Below are 19,232 nucleotides of genomic sequence, written 5' to 3'. Positions count from 1 at the left end.
GTGAACACAAATGATCTACAGTGCCTTCGGAAAGTATTCAGACCCCTTCACTTTTTCCACATTTTGTTACGTTACAGCCTTATATTAAATAAAACAATTTCCTCAGCAATCTACACTATCTACACTAACCCTAACCCTAACCCTAACCCTATACCCCATAATGACAAAGCGAAAACAGGTTTTTAAACATTTTTGCACATTTATTAAAAACTAAAAACAGAAATACCTTATTTACATAAGTATTCAGACCCTTTGCGGTGAGACTCGAAATTGAGCTCAGGTGCATCCTGTTTCCATTGATCATCCTTGAGATGTTTCTACAACTTGATTGGAGTCCACATGTGGTCAATTCAATTGATTGGACATGATTTGGAAAGGCACACACCTGTCTACAGTGAGGGAAAAAAGTATTTGATCCCCTGCTGATTTTGTACGTTTGCCCACTGACAAAGAAATGATCAGCCTATAATTTTAATGGTAGGTTTATTTGAACAGTGAGAGACAGAATAACAATTTAATACATTTTAGAATAAGGCTGTAACCTAACAATATGTGCATCAAAGGGTCTGAATACTTCCTGAAGGCACTGTAACTGGGGATAGCTAGCTAGCATAATGTCACAAGCATGATGAGCTCGCCATGGTGTTTTTGTCCTACCAAATCCACAAGAAGGTTCTAGTGTATCCTTCTGTCCTTTACTGTTAATGGATGTGGATGTCAGGTTCAGGTCCCAGGATACTAATGACTATAATGATTATGTATTTACAAGTTCATTGCAATTTCCTCTTTAGCTCCATCTGTTCAATACCTGATAAAGCAGACCCAGAAGACCTGGGCGTTCATTTCAACACCCCAGGAAGGTCCATTTAATAACTGTAAAATGTACACAGATTAACCACACTTTAATGGACATTTTAAACATAATCCTTGAATTACAGTACCAGTCAAAAGTTTGGACAAACCTACTCATTCAAGGGTTTTTCTTTATTTTTACTATTTTCTACATTGTAGTAACCAAAAAAGTGTTAAACAAATCAAAGTACATTTTATATGTGAGATTCTTCACATATATTACCCTATTTGGTAAAAGACGAAGTCCATATTATGGCAAGAACAGCTCAAATAAGCAAAGAGAAACGACAGTCCATCATTATGTCATGAATCCCGCTTCCTGAGCCTGTTTCTGCCTGTGTTGCCTGTTTTCTGTTCTGAAGTCTGTTTCCTGAGGTTCCTGAACACACCCTGTCTGGTTGCCAGGCGACGAAGCTAGGCGGGGATCTCTCTATTACCCGCACCTGCATCTCATCAGCTATCTGCACACCTGGTCCTGATCATCACCTCTCCACTTCATAAGCTCTGACCTGACATCCATTCCCTGCCGGATCGTTAGCCATGAACATCATTCTCCCGGAACATTCACCCCACCCCTGCCTGGTCGTCGGTGGCTTCTGTGACATCATCGGATCTGCCTATTCACTCCCACCAACTCACCTCCGCTGCCCGCTCCGTCTCCTGGATTATTCTGCTTTCACATTTGAATCTGTAAATAAATACTCACCTTCGTTCTACTCACCTTGTCCTGGTCTGCTTCTGGGTTCTGCTTTAGAGAATCGTGACAGAACGATCCGGCCAAGAATGAACCCAGTGGACATGGACTCCGTTCGCCATGCCATTACCCATCAGGAGAAGATGTTGGGACAACACAGCACGGCGCTACTACAGGAGATAGCGTTTTCGGTTCGGAACTTTTCTGCTAGTCTGACGAGTATCCAGGCTCAGCTCAGTTTGCCGGCGGATCATCCACCACCTGCTTCACCCCTCTCACCTGCCGCTTCTGGAGCTGTTTCCTTCTGTGAGCCCAAGGTTCCGACGTCAGAAAAGTACGAAGGGGATTTGGGAAGATGATGTTCATTTCTTATGCAGTGTGGATTAGTGTTTGATCTGCAGCCCCACTCTTATGCAGCCCCACTCTTACGCCACAGACAAGGCTAGAATAGGTTTTGTTATTGAACTGCTGCGTGGAAGAGCTCTGGAGTGGGCTTCAGCCATATGGGAACGACAGGACACCTGCATGGCGTCATACCAGGAGTTCACGGCAGAGATGAGGAAGCTTTTTGACCATCCAGTCCGAAGTAAGGACGCAGCTAAGCGTTTGTTCTCTCTTCGCCAAGGAGCTCGCAGTGTGGCCGACTTTGTTATCGAATTCAGGACCTTGGCTGTGGAGAGTGGGTGGAATGAGGAGTCACTACAAGCTGCTTTTTATCAGGGGTTGTCGGAGCAACTCAAGGAAGAGCTGATCTCCCATCTGGAGCCTAGTGACCTGGACAGTTTGGTAGCATTATCTATTCGGGTGGATAACAGAGTCCGAGAGAGAAGGAGGGAGAAGCAATGGGGCCCGTCCAATAAATCAGCTACTCGGTTACCATTCGGGTCAGGAAGTGGACCAGAACGAGTCGATCATTGTTCACCACACAGGATTAGTGGAGAGGTCCTGCCTCCAGATCCTGAAACCATGCAAGGGGGGCGGCACGGGTTAACCAAGGAGGAGCGCCAACGTAGACGTGAGACCAACAGCTGCCTCTACTGTGGTAGCTCGGGACATTACATCTCCGCTTGTCCCCAGCGCCCGTTAAACTGCCCGGCTCGCTAAGTTTGAGAGGACTTTTAGCGAGCCAGTTTCAACCTCTCAATAGCCCTGTCAGACCCAGTTTTCCTGCTACCCTCATGAACAAGAATCAGAGTTCAGCCATTAATGCTTTCATAGATTCAGGTGCCGATGGCAGCTTTATTGATGCCGACTTGGTGGAACAGCTGGGGCTTTCCAAGGAGCAATTACCGGAAGCCATTGAAGCTACCACTCTGAACGGCAGTAGTCTGACACATATTACTATGAGGACTGAACCGGTTAAGATGCTGTTGTCAGGGAATCATTCAGAGGTTATCTCCTTCTTCATTCTGTCTTCTCCCCATGTTCCTCTGGTTCTTGGATACCCCTGGCTGAGAGAACACAATCCCACGTTCGATTGGGTGACTGGCAAGGTAACTAGTTGGAGCATTGAATGTCATGCTAACTGCCTTAAGACTGCCTGTTCTCATTCTGTTCCCAGTCAGGTCATTGAGTCTACCCCCCCAGATTTGTCCCTGGTTCCTGAAACATATCACGATTTGGGGGAAGTGTTCAGTAAGCAGAAGGCTCTGTCACTTCCTCCCCACCGACCATATGATTGTGCCATTAACCTGTTCCCTGGAGCTGCCCATCCCAAGGGACGGTTATACAGTATCTCTTGACCTGAACGTGAAGCTTTGGAGACCTACATAAAGGAGTCTCTAGCTGCTGGTCTCATTCGTCCCTCTTCATCACCCCTGGGGGCAGGATTCTTTTTTGTGAGTAAGAAGGATGGCTCTCTTCGACCTTGTATTGATTATCAGGGTTTGAATGATATTACGGTCAAGAACAAGTATCCCCTGCCCTTGATGAACTCTGCTTTCGACTCCTTACAGGGTGCTACTGTGTTCACCAAGCTGGATCTACGCAATGCGTATCATCTGGTCCGGATCAGAGAGGGGGACGAGTGGTTGACTGGTTTCAATACACAGATGGGTCATTTCGAGTATCAGGTGATGCCGTTTGGACTGACCAATGCTCCAGCAGTGTTCCAGAGTATGGTGAATGACGTCCTGAGATATATGATCGGTATTTTTGTGTTTGTGTACCTGGATGACATTATTATCTTCTCTAAGGAGCTTTACATCCACGTCCAGCATGTCAAGCAGGTTCTGCAGCGATTGTTGGAGAACCGCCTGTTTGTGAAGGCCGAGAAGTGTGAATTTCACGCCCACACTACATCCTTCCTCGGGTACATCATCTCCAGGGGAGAGATTAGGATGGATCAAGAGAAAGTTAGTGCGGTTCTGGATTGGGCCCAGCCCGGTACGAGATTGCAGCTTCAGAGGTTTCTGGGGTTTGCGAATTTCTATCGTAGATTTATCCGTGATTACAGCCGTGTGGCCGCTCCTTTAACTGCCCTGACTTCTAGTACCAGAACCTTCAGTTGGAATCCTGAGGCAGACCGAGCATTTCTGGATTTGAAGAGGCGGTTCACCAACGCCCCAATTCTCTCTCAACCTGACACTGTCCGTCAGTTTGTCGTTGAAGTGGATGCGTCTGATGTGGGGGTTGGCGCCATCCTGTCCCAGCGAAGCTCAACTGACGGTAAACTCCATCCCGGGAGCTTCTCGCGGTGAAACTTGCCTTGGAGGAGTGGCGCCACTGGTTGGAGGGGGCGGAGCAACCGTTTATTGTCTGGACTGACCACAAGAATCTTGCTTACGTGCAATCGGCTAGACGTCTCAACTCCCGTCAGGCCAGGTGGGCTTTGTTTTTTGGACGCTTTAATTTTTCCCTGACATTCCGACCTGGATCAATTGAAACAAATTCATTAGGCCCTAATCTATGGATTTCACATGACTGGGAATACAGATATGCATCTGTTGTTCACAGATACCCCCAAAAAAGGTAGAGGCTTGGATCAGAAAGCCAGTCAGTATCTGGTGAGACCACCATTTGCCTCATGCAGCGCAACACATCTCCTCTGAAAAGAGTTGATCAGGCTGTTGATTGTGACCTGTGGAAGGTTGTCCCACTCCTCTACAAACATGCTCAATGAGTGATATGTCTGGTGAGTATGCAGGCCACGGAAGAACTGGGACATTTTCAGCGTCCAGGAATTGTGTACAAATCCTTGCGACATGGGGCCATACCTTATCATGCTGAAACATGAGGTGATGGCGGCGGATGAATGGCACGACTATGGGCTTCAGGATCTCATCAAGGTATCTCTGTGCATTCAAATTGCCATCGATAAAATGTAATTGTGTTCGTTGTCTGTAGCTTATGCCTGCCTATACCATAACCCCACCGCCACCATGGTGTACTCTGTTCACAACGTTGACATCAGCAAACCGCTCGCCCTCACAACGCCATACACGTGGTTTGCGGGGTTGTGAGGCGGGTTGGACGTACTGCCAAATTCTATGGTAGAGAAATTAACATTCAATTATCTGGCAACAGCTCTGGTGGACATTCCTGCAGTCAGCATGCCAATTGCATGTTCCCTCAAAACTTGACATCGATGGCATTGTGTTGTGTGATAAAACTGCACATTTTAGAGTGGCCTTTTATTGTCCCCAGTGCAAGGTGCACCTGTGTAATGATCATGCTGTTTAATCAGCTTCTTGATATGCCACACCTGTCAGGTGGATGGATTATCTTGGCAAAGGAGAAATGCTCACTAACAGGAATGTAAACATTTGTGCACAAAATTGGAGAGAAATAAATTATTTGTGCGTATGGAAAATTTCTGGGATCTTTTATTTCAGCTCATGAAACATGGGACCAAAACTTTACATGTTGCGTTTATATTTTTGTTCAGTGTAGTTTAAAGTGATCAACACAATGTTTAGCATATTTGGAGTTTCTGTAATACACATAATTTCCAGTGTTCTGTTTGTGACACTCAAGGTGCGGGTTCATGGTCACTAGACTTGAAGCTGAATGTTATGGATTATTCTCATATCTGTTGATAATGCTTGACGCCAGATTGGAGGTAAAAGGACCGAGGACACAATTATTATTCACTGTTAAATTGTATCGATAACATTCTGTGAACACTGTGTGATTCTGTAGCAGCTGACAAAGTCACTATCTTTTTATTTGGCTTTCACACAAGCCTACCGGGCTGGTGCTGTCTAATTAGGATATGAAGGGCCTGTCTCCAAGAGGCCAGTTACATTTTATTTCTGCTTCTGTGCTGGTGGTGGCTCCCTGTTTCAACTTGCAATAAACCAGATAGATTTACCAATGACTGCTCTCCTCCCACTGGGCAGAGACGTCAGTTCAACATCTAGTTTTGATTTAAATTTGAATGAGTTGTCAATTAATGTGAATTCAATGTGAAATAATAAAAAAAAGGAAATTCCCTGATGTTGATGACTTTTTGCAAATCTGTTTCCCACATTGATTAAATGTCATCACATTGCATTATTGTTGAAATGACGTGGAAACAACATTGATTCAACCAGTTTTTGACCAGTGGGCTTTATGTTCACCTGGAAATTCATATTACTCTGTGTTTGTGTGTGTGTGTATGTGTGTGTGTGTGTGTGTGTGTGTGTGTGTGTGTGTGTGTGTGTGTGTTTGTACTTTATTTATTCCAGTAGGGGAAGTTGGTTTGTCAAACAATTTCTGTGTGTGTGTGTGGTACCCTGCAAACAATGACACATTTTGTATTTTACATTAGTCAAAAGTAATGGAGTCTGTTGCCCATGTTGTGAATGGTTGCTGTTCATACAAGGACCTGTACATTGCTAGACATGACCACAACTGCTGCACATGATGCCACTGTTTTGATTAGCCTACCAAAAGTTATATTTTTAGAATGAGCAGCGCGCAGCCAGGTCCCAAGTGCATCGGTGACACAAACACAGGGAAAACGCAACCAAGCACGGATGCGACAAGTGAACACAAATGATCTACAGTGCCTTCGGAAAGTATTCAGACCCCTTCACTTTTTCCACATTTTGTTACGTTACGGCCTTATTCTAAAATGGATTAAATAAAACAATTTCCTCAGCAATCTACACTATCTACACTAACCCTAACCCTAACCCTAACACTAACCCTATACCCCATAATGACAAAGCGAAAACAGGTTTTTAAACATTGAGCTCAGGTGCATCCTGTTTCCATTGATCATCCTTGAGATGTTTCTACAACTTGATTGGAGTCCACATGTGGTCAATTCAATTGATTGGACATGATTTGGAAAGGCACACACCTGTCTACAGTGAGGGAAAAAAAGTATTTGATCCCCTGCTGATTTTGTACGTTTGCCCACTGACAAAGAAATGATCAGTCTATAATTTTAATGGTAGGTTTATTTGAACAGTGAGAGACAGAATAACAATTTAATACATTTTAGAATAAGGCTGTAACCTAACAATATGTGCATCAAAGGGTCTGAATACTTCCTGAAGGCACTGTAACTGGGGATAGCTAGCTAGCATAATGTCACAAGCATGATGAGCTCGCCATGGTGTTTTTGTCCTACCAAATCCACAAGAAGGTTCTAGTGTATCCTTCTGTCCTTTACTGTTAATGGATGTGGATGTCCAGTTCAGGTCCCAGGATACTAATGACTATAATGATTATGTATTTACAAGTTCATTGCAATTTCCTCTTTAGCGCCATCTGTTCAATACCTGATAAAGCAGACCCAGAAGACCTGGGCGTTCATTTCAACACCCCAGGAAGGTCCATTTAATAACTGTAACATGTACACAGATTAATCACACTTTAATGGACATTTTAAACATAATCCTTGAATTACAGTACCAGTCAAAAGTTTGGACAAACCTACTCATTCAAGGGTTTTTCTTTATTTTTACAATTTTCTACATTGTAGTAACCAAAAAAGTGTTAAACAAATCAAAGTACATTTTATATGTGAGATTCTTCACATATATTACCCTATTTGGTAAAAGACGAAGTCCATATTATGGCAAGAACAGCTCAAATAAGCAAAGAGAAACGACAGTCCATCATTATGTCATGAATCCCGCTTCCTGAGCCTGTTTCTGCCTGTGTTGCCTGTTTTCTGTTCTGAAGTCTGTTTCCTGAGGTTCCTGAACACACCCTGTCTGGTTGCCAGGCGACGAAGCTAGGCGGGGATCTCTCTATTACCCGCACCTGCATCTCATCAGCTATCTGCACACCTGGTCCTGATCATCACCTCTACACTTCATAAGCTCTGACCTGACATCCATTCCCTGCCGGATCATTAGCCATGAACATCATTCTCCCAGAACATTCACCCCACCCCTGCCTGGTCGTCGGTGGCTTCTGTGACATCATCGGATCTGCCTATTCACTCCCACCAACTCACCTCCGCTGCCCGCTCCGTCTCCTGGATTATTCTGCTTCCACATTTGAATCTGTAAATAAAAACTCACCTTCGTTCTACTCACCTTGTCCTGGTCTGCTTCTGGGTTCTGCTTTAGAGAATCGTGACACATTACTTTAAGACATGAAGGTCAGTCAATACGGAAAATGTAAAGAACTTTGAAAAACATCAAGCGCTATGATGAAACTGGCTCTCATGAGGACCGCCACAGGAATGGAAGACCCAGAGTTACCTCTGCTGCAGAGGATAAGTTCATTAGAGTTACCAGCCTCAGAAATTACAGCTCAAATAAATGCTTCATAGAGTTCAAGTCACAGACACATCTCAACAATCAGGCCTTCATGGTCGAATTGCTGCAAAGAAACCAGTACTAAAGGACACCAATAATAAGAAGAGACATGCTTGGGCCAAGAAACACGAGCAATGGACATTAGACCGGTGGAAATTTGTCCAAATTATAGATTTTTGGTTCAAACCGCATGTGTTTGTGAGACGCGGTGTGGGTGAACGGATGATCTTCGCATGTGTAGTTCCCACTGTAAAGCATGGAGGAGGATGTGTTATGGTGTGGGGGTGCTTTGCTGGTGACACTGTCTGTGATTTATTTAGAATTCAAGGCACACTTAACCAGCATGGCTACCACAGCATTCTGCAGCGATACACCATCCCATCTGGTTTGGGCTTAGTGGGACTATCATTTGTTTTTCAACAGGGCAATGACCCAACACATCTCCAGGCTGTGTAAGGGCTATTTTACCAAGAAGGAGAGTGATGGAGTGCTGCATCAGATGACCTGGCCTCCACAATCCCCTGACATCAACCCAATTGAGATGGTTTGGGATGAGTCTGACGGCAGAGTGAAGGAAATGCAGCCAACAAGTGCTCAGCATATGTGGGAACTCCTTCAAGACTGTTGGAAAAGCATTCCAGGTGAAGCTGGTTGAGAGAATGCCAAGTGTGCAAAGCTGTCATCTAGGCAAACAGTGGCTATTTGAAGAATCTCAAATATAAAATATATTTTGATTTGTTTAACACTTTTTGGGTTTCTACATGGTTCCATATGTGTTATTTCATAGTTTTGATGTCTTCACTATCATTCTACAATGTAAAACATTTTCAAAATAAAGAAAAACCCTTGAATGAGTAGGTGTGTCCTAACATTTGACTGCTACTGTAGATGACATTGATTTTAGCGTTGGCAAATTGGCTTAGTCTTGTAGTGAGGAGCTAGCTAGCTTCATAAACATATTTTTGGGAATTCTGAAATGTATTGGAATAAATGACCAAACTATAAAACTAGCTTGCCAGCTATGGGTAGCTAACTACCTGACAGGAGTGCTAGCTAGCTATGTTAGCTTTCTAGGTACATTAATAGCTTTAGGTTGGTTGTTTTTAAGCTCAACTTCAAGATTTCCACCAAGGACGTTGCCTCTCTGATCATCCCTCTCCCTCTCTTGGGCAAGGGACATTTAAGGTACACTCGGATGTGACGATGTAAAACGTAATTCAAAGGCTGAGGGCTTAGGGCTGAGGGCTGTCTACCATTATTTGGTTTGGCCACCGTCAGAGGACTCTTCCAGTATGTGTTCTTGATGAAAAAACATAACCATACATTCTATGTTCTCATCTGTGTTTTGCCATCTGTGCTGTTCTGGTTTTTGCAGTTAAAATAAATGGTTGAATGTTCATTGGAGTCTTGTCCACCTAAATCTCTAACCGGAGCCGGATTTCCGAGTACTGCATAATTGTCTTTTCATACTAAACCTTATAGACTAGTTTACAACCTTATCTAGTCATAAAGCCTTTCTATGATAGGTCACTTCTCTGATTAGGCTAAATGATAAATGTGTGTGTTTTTTTGTGCATGCGTGTGTTTGTGTGTTGCAGAGATGGGTTCCTGGACTCTGTCCAGAAGATGTTGCAGTGCAGGAGACTGCGAGAGAAACTGGTGACCATGACTACTATGAAAAAGTAGGTGGAGTTTTGAATTAGATTTTTTTTTGGGATCCCCATTAGCTGACACCATGATGCAAGCTAATCTTCCTGGGGTCCGAGAGAGAAAGATTCTATGTAAGATATTCTTTACTGGAAAGTCTGAAAGTCTGATCAGATCAACCAGACAATCCATCCTGATCCAACAAGTTCTCCATCTATATGTTTATTTACATTATGAGTGTGTGTGTGTGCAACAAGATTTCACGGTTTGACATGGTCTGAATTCAGTATTCTACGTTTGTCCACATTTGTCTAAACGTCATAATTTGACGGTTAAGTTTAGGAATGAATTCCGATTGGTTAAGTAACCTTTTACTAGGGTGGGCTAAATCAGGGTCACAGAGTGTTTCTTGGTAGTCTTAAACAAATCTACTTTGAAACAAAAGTATACACCTCACACACATGGTATGGGCCCAAATATAGAGTTGAAATGTATTCAATTTTGAGTTTACAACCCAATATTACACTTTATATACATCACAGAAGACTGAAAAATAACAAAACCATTTCACATAGAAGCACCGGATTTTCGGCTGTTTAAAATAAATAATGTTGATTAATTATGAAATTATGAAAAATATTAATAACATTTCACTGACGAGGCCAGTAGAGGGCGATTTGGTCATTTAACTGCAGGAAAGGGTTTTAAGGGTTAAGGTTTGGGAGAGGGTTAAAACAGAAACAACTCGAAGGTTATGTTTAGGTATTAATTCCAAATAGTTATGGTAAGGGTTAAGGTTTGGGAGAGGGTTAAAACAGAAACAATTCGAAGGTTATGTTTAGGTATTAATTCCGAATAGTTAAGGTAAGGGTTAAGGTTTGGGAGAGGGTTCAAACAGAAACAACTTGAAGGTTATGTTTAGGTATTAATTCTGAATAGTTAAGGTAAGGGTTAAGGTTTGGGATAGGGTAAAAAAAATAACAAATTAAATACAAACGAATGCCTAGCACTGGGAATGAACCCACGATTCTTGGAGCCAACGACGCAAGACTACTTGATAGTAATAATGCTCACCGTTGCCCCTAGTGGCCAGTATTGAAGGCATCTCCCGACGTCGTGGGGACCTGGACGAACGTTGAATATTGCATTGGATCTGGAGTGACCTGGCTGGTGTGTGTGTGTGTGTGTCTGTGTGTGTGTGTCAGAGTAGACATTGCCCTGTTCTCTCAGGAGGTGAGAGAGCTGATGGACTGTCCTTGGACACTCAACCTCACACACAGAGAACTACACAGGTGAGATACACACCAGTGGAGGCTGGTGGGAGGAGCTATAGGAGGACGGGCTCATTGTAATGGCTGTAGTGTAATTAATGGAACTGTATCAAATACATGGAAACCACATTTGAACCCATTCCAAATATTCCATTCCAGCCATTACAATGAGCCTGTCCTCCTATAGCTCCTCCCACCAGCCTCCACTGATATACACACACACACACACACCTTGCTCAGTCTTGCGATCGTCTCCAACAAACTTCCTGTCCTTCCCCCCCAGGACAGAGTTGTGGTCATGCTGTAATGCTTCTGACAGGCTGATCATGACCAGACAGAACACCAATCAGAACCAGATTCTGACTTATGATGGAGAGAGGTGGAGGAAGAGAAAGGTGGACCAAGCACTATGGGAGATGCTGCCTCAGGTTTGTGTGGGTTAGTTATTCTATCCTTGTGGGGAGCTAAAATCCCCAAAAGTCCCTACAAGAATAGTCAAACCAGGAAAATTGTTGCCCGTGGGGACATTTCCCACGTCCCCATCAGGACAAAGGCTATTTTAAGCTTAGGGGTTAGGTTTAGGGTTAGACTTAGGGTTAGGGTAAGGGGTTGGTGGTTATGAGTTAGGTTTAGGGTTTGGGTTAGGGGTTAAGAATAGGGTTATGGTTATAGTAAGGGTTAGGGTTAGTGGTCAGGGAAAATAGGATTTTTAACAGAAATCAATTTTATGTCCCCATGAGGATAGAATAACAAAACGTGTGTGTGTGTCTTTAGACCGTGCCCTGGAGTAAAGGTTCATTGAGTCGTTGTGCCGTGGTGGGAAGTGGAGGAATCCTGCAGAACAGCAGCTGTGGAGCGGAAATTGACAATGCTGATTATGTCATCAGGTATCAGCAACAACATCTATCAATCAAGCAAGCAATCAATCAATCAATTTGTTATAGGTAGTAATCTATAGCAATGTAGTGCTGTTGTGTAGTGTTTAACGTTGACGTGATGTATGAATGTTGTTGTTTATAATGTTGTTTGAACATTGTGTAGACATTCTGTGTATGTGCTCCCGAATGGCGCATCTCAGTGCTTGAGGCGTCACTACAGACCCCCTGGTTAGATTCCAGGCTGTATCACAACCGCCCGTGATTGGGAGTTCCATAGGGCGGCGCACAATTGGCCCAGCTTCGTCCGGGTTTGGCCGGTGTAGGCCGTCATTGAAAATAAGAATTTGTTCTTAACTGACTTGCCTAGTTAAATAAAGGTAAAAAATATGTTGTTAGAATGTTGTTTTATCCTATCGAAACCGGCACCTCTTTCTGAGTCCATCACTAGTTTGTATATGGCGCTCTTAATCAAATCAAATGAAATCAAATGTAATTTGTCACATGCGCCGAATACAACAGGTGTAGGACCTTACCGTGAAATGCTTACTTACAAGCCCTTAACCAACAATGCAGAGTTTTATTTTATTTAAGTAAGTAACAAAATATTTGCTAAAAATATATAATAAAAAATGGAAAAAAAAGTAACACAGTAAAATAACAATAATGAGGCTATATACAGGGGGTACCGGTACCGAGTCAATGTGCGAGGGTACAGGTTAGTTGAGGGAATATGTACATGTAGGTAGGGGTATTCAGTTGTCATGTGAATGTTGCGTGAATATTGATGTAAAGTTGTGTGAATGTTGATGTAATGTTGTGTGAATGTCGATTTAATATTCTGTGAATGTTGTTGTCTAGATTGTTGTTTCTAATCTTGTGTGAATGTTGTGATCTTAGTTGTTTGTAATGTTGTGTGATTGTTATTGTTGTTGTTGTTGTTAGGTTTAACCTGGCTCCTATCAACAAGAGTCGTGACGTGGGAGTGAAGACAGACCTCATAACAGCCAACCCTTCCCAGATCATTAAAGGGTACAGTATATACTCTATCAATACACATGATCAGATACAGTTAAAGAGCTCTATTTTCATGTCATCTGACCGAAGCACCTGTTCCAATCCTAGAGCCAATGCCGTTTATCAAACTCCAGGCGGTGCTATGGTCAGATGACATAAAAATAGAGCTTGGTGTTGAAAAATAGAAGCATATGCAGAAAAGTAGTTCATACCTACAGTAAAATATGATGGTGGATCTTTGATGTTATGGGGCTATTTTGCTTCCACTGGTCCTGAGGCCAGGGTATAGATCAGCTTTAATATTGCAGATAGATTGTAACTTCCATCAATGTAATTGTCTGCATCACTTCCAATCCCCCATATGTTTTTTTTTCTCGCAAATATATATATATATATATATATATATATATATATATATATATATATATATATATATATATATATATATACAGTGGGGGAAAAAAGTATTTAGTCAGCCACCAATTGTGCAAACTCCACTATGGCCAAGACCAAAGAGCTGTCAAAGGACACCAGAAACAAAATTGTAGACCTGCACCAGGCTGGGAAGACTGAATCTGCAATAGGTAAGCAGCTTGGTTTGAAGAAATCAACTGTGGGAGCAATTATTAGGAAATGGAAGACATACAAGACCACTGATAATCTCCCTCGATCTGGGGCTCCACGCAAGATCTCACCCCGTGGGGTCAAAATGATCACAAGAACGGTGAGCAAAAATCCCAGAACCACACGGGGGGACCTAGTGAATGACCTGCAGAGAGCTGGGACCAAAGTAACAAAGCCTACCATCAGTAACACACCACACCGCCAGGGACTCAAATCCTACAGTGCCAGACGTGTCCCCCTGCTTAAGCCAGTACATGTCCAGGCCCGTCTGAAGTTTGCTAGAGTGCATTTGGATGATCCAGAAGAGGATTGGGAGAATTTCATATGGTCAGATGAAACCAAAATATAACTTTTTGGTAAAAACTCAACTCGTCGTGTTTGGAGGACAAAGAATGCTGAGTTGCATCCAAAGAACACCATACCTACTGTGAAGCATGGGGGTGGAAACATCATGCTTTGGGGCTGTTTTTCTGCAAAGGGACCAGGACGACTGATCCGTGTAAAGGAAAGAATGAATGGGGCCATGTATCGTGAGAATTTGAGTGAAAACCTCCTTCCATCAGCAAGGGCATTGAAGATGAAACATGGCTGGGTCTTTCAGCATGACAATGATCCCAAACACACCGCCCGGGCAACGAAGGAGTGGCTTCGTAAGAAGCATTTCAAGGTCCTGGAGTGGCCTAGCCAGTCTCCAGATCTCAACCCCATAGAAAATCTTTGGAGGGAGTTGAAAGTCCGTGTTGCCCAGCGACAGCCCCAAAACATCACTGCTCTAGAGGAGATCTGCATGGAGGAATGGGCCAAAATACCAGCAACAGTGTGTGAAAACCTTGTGAAGACTTACAGAAAACGTTTGACCTGTGTCATTGCCAAATAAGGGTATACAGTGGGGCGAACAAGTATTTGAAACACTGCCGATTTTGCAGGTTTTCCTACTTACAAAGCATGTAGAGGTCTGTAATTTTTATCATAGGTACACTATGATTTTTAAGTAATTAATTTGCATTTTATTGCATGACATATGTATTTGATCACCTACCAACCAGTAAGAACTCCGGCTCTCACAGACCTGTTAGTTTTTCTTTAAGAAGCCCTCCTGTTCTCCACTCATTACCTGTATTAACTGCACCTGTTTGAACTCGTTACCTGTATAAAAGACACCAGTCCACACACTCAATCAAACAGAATCCAACCTCTCCACAATGGCCAAGACCAGAGAGCTGTGTAAGGACATCAGGGATAAAATTGTAGACCTGCACAAGGCTGGGATGGGCTACAGGACAATAGGCAAGCAGCTTGGTGAGAAGGCAACAACTGTTGGCACAATTATTAGAAAATGGAAGAAGTTCAAGATGACGGTCAATCACCCTCGGTCTGGGGCTCCATGCAAGATCTCACCTCGTGGGGCATCAATGATCATGAGGAAGGTGAGGGATCAGCCCAGAACTACACGGCAGGACCTGGTCAATGACCTGAAGAGAGCTGGGACCACAGTCTCAAAGAAAACCATTAGTAACACACTACGCCGTCATGGATTAAAATCCTGCAGCGCACGCAAGGTCCCTCTGCTCAAGCCAGCGCATGTCCAGGCCCGTCTGAAGTTTGCCAATGACTTCTGGATGATCCAGAGGAGAAATGGGAGAAGGTCATGTGGTCTGATGAGACAAAAATAGAGCTTTTTGGTCTAAACTCCACTCGCCGTGTTTGGAGGAAGAAGAAGGATGAGTACAACCCCAAGAACACCATCCCAACCGTGAAGCATGGAGGTGGAAACATCATTCTTTGGGGATGCTTTTCTGCAAAGGGGACAGGACGACTGCACCGTATTGAGGGGAGGATGGATGGTGCCATGTATCGCGAGATCTTGGCCAACAACCTTCTTCCCTCAGTAAGAGCATTGAAGATGGGTCGTGGCTGGGTCTTCCAGCATGACAACGACCCGAAACACACAACCAGATCAACTAAGGAGTGGCTCCGTTAGAAGCATATCAAGGTCCTGGAGTGGCCTAGCCAGTCTCCAGACCTGAACCCAATACAAAAGTCCGTATTGCCCAGCGACAGCCCCGAAACCTGAAGAATCTGGAGAAGGTCTGTATGGAGGAGTGGGCCAAAATCTCTGCTGCAGTGTTTGCAAACCTGGTCAAGACCTACAGGAAACGTATGATCTCTGTAATTGCAAACAAAGGTTTCTGTACCAAATATTAAGTTCTGCTTTTCTGATGTATCAAATACTTATTTCATGCAATAAAATGCAAATTAATTACTTAAAAATCATTCAATGTGATTTTCTGGATTTTTCTAGATTCCGCCTCTAACAGTTGAAGTGTACCTATGATAACAATTACAGACCTCTACATGCTTTGTAAGTAGGAAAACCTGCAAAATCAGCAGTGTATCAAATACTTGTTCTCCCCACTAAACTTCCGACTTCAACTGTATGACTTCAACTGTACATACACACACACACACACATATATATACATATATATATATATATATATATATATATATATACACACATACATATCCTTTTTTAAATGATATTTCCCTTCATTACTTTCCAACCCCACCACCCCTTCCCTAATTGGAGTAAACTTGTGAACAACAATGCTTAGGCCTCTACTTCCAGCTTATACATACTATATACATTTTATGGACACGGTCAAATTTTACAATAATTCTATTTTGTTTGTTTTTACTCCTGAACTTCCTCCGTTCATTTTCATAATGTCCATCTGGTTTGCTTCCATATGCCATATTTTTCTAACTGTGCTCTTTCACAAAAGCTCTCAACCTATAACTTGTATACTTATTATGAACACAGTATACCCTACATTAGTTATCTTGCTGTTATTAGTTGTTGTTATTAGTCCCATCCTTCAGCTCCATTCAACACCACCCATCTATCTCTTAACACCATCCATATTGGATTTCTATTTGCCATATATTTTTCAACTGTACTGTGATGTTTTACAAAAGTTCTGAACCTTTCAATTCTCATTGTTTCTACAGATTGTACATTGAAAATAAACATTTTTGCTTAAGTATTATTATATTATTGATCGATTGACTATGACTTTTCAGATCACCCAGTAGTGCTAACTGCAGGGTTAGCTCCAGGAAAATATTGCAATCCTTTAGTCATTCCTGGACCTTTGTCCAAAAACAAGCTACAAATGGACAGTACCAAAACAAATGATCTAATGATTCTGTCTCTTCGCAGCAAAATCTGCAGAGCTGGGAAGATTGTATCCCCCATATAAATAACATTCTATTGGTAGCAAGAATTTTATATAATAATTTAAATAGAACAATTCTAAGTTTTGAATCCGGCGTCGTTTTGCGTATCAGTTCATAAACACTATGCCATGGAATCGGTACGTCAAAAATCTCTTCCCAACTATTTTGCAATCTATATGGGACGGCTGTCAATCCTTTGGTCCTTAATTGAAACTGGTATACTTTTTTATTTATCACAGTTTTCTTTAACCAATTATGTTCTTTAATGCAAGGCCAACAGACAAGTTCCTTACTTTTTCCCCCTTCCACTTTCCTCTTCCATTTTTTGCAGTAATGCTGCAATTATTTGGTTGTAATTTTGGGTAGAGCAGACATTTCCATATGTTTTTGTTAGCTGCATGTGGTACATAACTCCACCAGTCCTACCGAAAATATCATTTACGAAGATTATACCTTTTTTGGGATAATACTAAAGAGTTTATATCAATGATGTCGCTCTTGCTGCTGGTGACTCTCAGATCCACCTCTACGCAGACGACACCATTTTGTATACATCTGGCCCTTCATTGGACACTGTGTTAACAAACCTCCAAATGAGCTTCAATGCCATACAACACTCCTTCAGTAGCCTTCAACTGCTCTTAAACACTAGTAAAACTAAATGCATGCTTTTCAATCGAACGCTGCTGGCACCCGCGCACCCGACTAGAATCACCACTCTCGACGGGTCTGACCTAGAGTATGTGGACAACTACAAATACCTAGGTGTCTGGTTAGACTGTAAACTCTCCTTCCAGACTCACATAAAGAATCTCCAATCCAAAGTTAAATCTAGAATCGGCTTCCTATTTCGCAACAAAGCCTCCTTCACTCATGCTGCCAAACATGCCCTCGTAAAACTGACTATCCTACCGATCCTTGACTTCGGCGATGTCATTTACAAAATAGCCTCCAACACTCTACTCAGCAAATTGGATGTAGTCTATCACAGTGCCATCCGTTTTGTCTCCAAAGCCCCATACACTACCCACCACTGTGACCTGTACGCTCTTGTTGGCTGGTCCTCACTACATGTTCGTCGTCAAACCCACTGGCTCCAGGCCATCTATAAATCACTGCTAGGCAAATCCCCGCCTTATCTTAGCTCATTGGTCACCATAGCAGCACCCACCCGTAGTCTGCGCTCCAGCAGGTATATCTCACTGGTCATTCCCAAAGCCAACACCTCCTTTGGCCGCCATTCCTTCCAGTTCTCTGCTGCCAATGACTGGAACGAATTGCAAAAATCTCTGAAGCTGGAGACTCTTATCTCCCTCACTAACTTTAAGCATCAGTTGTCAGAGCACCTTACCGATCACTGCACCTGTACACAGCCCATCTGAAATTAGCCCACCCAACTACCTCATCCCTATATTGTTATTTATTTTGCTCTTCTTGAGTGTCTGATAATCTACTATTTACATAGGAGTGGTTAACACATGCTAATAACGGTCCTCTGAGTATATCAAAAAAGGTTTGGTATACCTCGACTGGTATGCCATCCAACCCTGGAGTTTTCCCGGACTTAAAGTCTTTAATTGCATCCATAAGTTCCTTCTCTGTAATTTCACTTTCACATGAGTCTTTCTGTATATCTGTTAGTTTTACATTATCAATAGAAAAATAATCTCTTCAATTTGCTTCAGTTAGAGGAGATGGAGGCGACTGAAACGAAAACATATGCTTAAAGTACTTTGTTTCCTCCTTCAAAATATCATTTGGTGAATCATGGGTGACTCCGTCATTTGTAACCAGTTTCAGTAAATTCTTTTTGGCAGCATTCCTATGTTGAAGATGAAAAAATTATTTGGTGCATTTTTCCCCATATTCCATCCAGTTTGCTTTATTTTTATAATATATTACACTTGATCTTTCTTGAATAAGTTTATCCATTTCTTTTAGTTTTTCCTCTAATGTATTCGGAGCCTCTATGTTACAGTTTTTATTGCTATCTATCTGTTCTGTTAGACCTTCTATTTCCTTTGTTAGTGTGGACTCTTTTGACCTAAATTGCTTTTGTTTTCTAGATGAGTACTGAATTGCATGGCCTCTAAAGGCACATTTAAAGGTGTCCCATACAATAAGGGGATTTGCTGTACCTATGTTATGTCGGAAGAAATCAGTTATAAATTCCTCTGTCCTAGTTAAAAACAAGTTATCATCCAATAGGCTTTGATTAATTTTCCAATATCCTCGCCCACGTGGATATTCAGTAAGAGTAATGTATATGCCGATTATATGATGGTCCGACCGCATTCTGTACCCTATC

At 42.5% G+C, this 19,232-nt stretch overlaps 1 protein-coding gene across 1 annotated transcript in view; it reads left to right on the top strand.

Annotated features, from left to right (window-relative positions):
* LOC311126301 (alpha-2,8-sialyltransferase 8F-like) overlaps positions 1–19,232 on the top strand; it is a gene marked incomplete at both ends in the record, with an annotated part of 32,585 nt that overhangs the window by 2,260 nt on the left and 11,093 nt on the right. The window contains 5 exons of the mRNA XM_084158503.1: positions 9,849–9,932; positions 11,103–11,189; positions 11,452–11,596; positions 11,943–12,055; positions 12,989–13,075. Coding sequence (XP_084014629.1) covers positions 9,849–9,932; positions 11,103–11,189; positions 11,452–11,596; positions 11,943–12,055; positions 12,989–13,075 — 516 coding nt within the window. The remainder of the gene's footprint in view (positions 1–9,848; positions 9,933–11,102; positions 11,190–11,451; positions 11,597–11,942; positions 12,056–12,988; positions 13,076–19,232) is intronic.

Source organism: Coregonus lavaretus, assembly GCF_964263955.1.
Source record: "Coregonus lavaretus genome assembly, chromosome: 3".
Classification (NCBI taxonomy): Eukaryota; Metazoa; Chordata; class Actinopteri; order Salmoniformes; family Salmonidae; genus Coregonus; species Coregonus lavaretus.
This window is presented reverse-complemented; position numbering and strand designations above follow the sequence as displayed.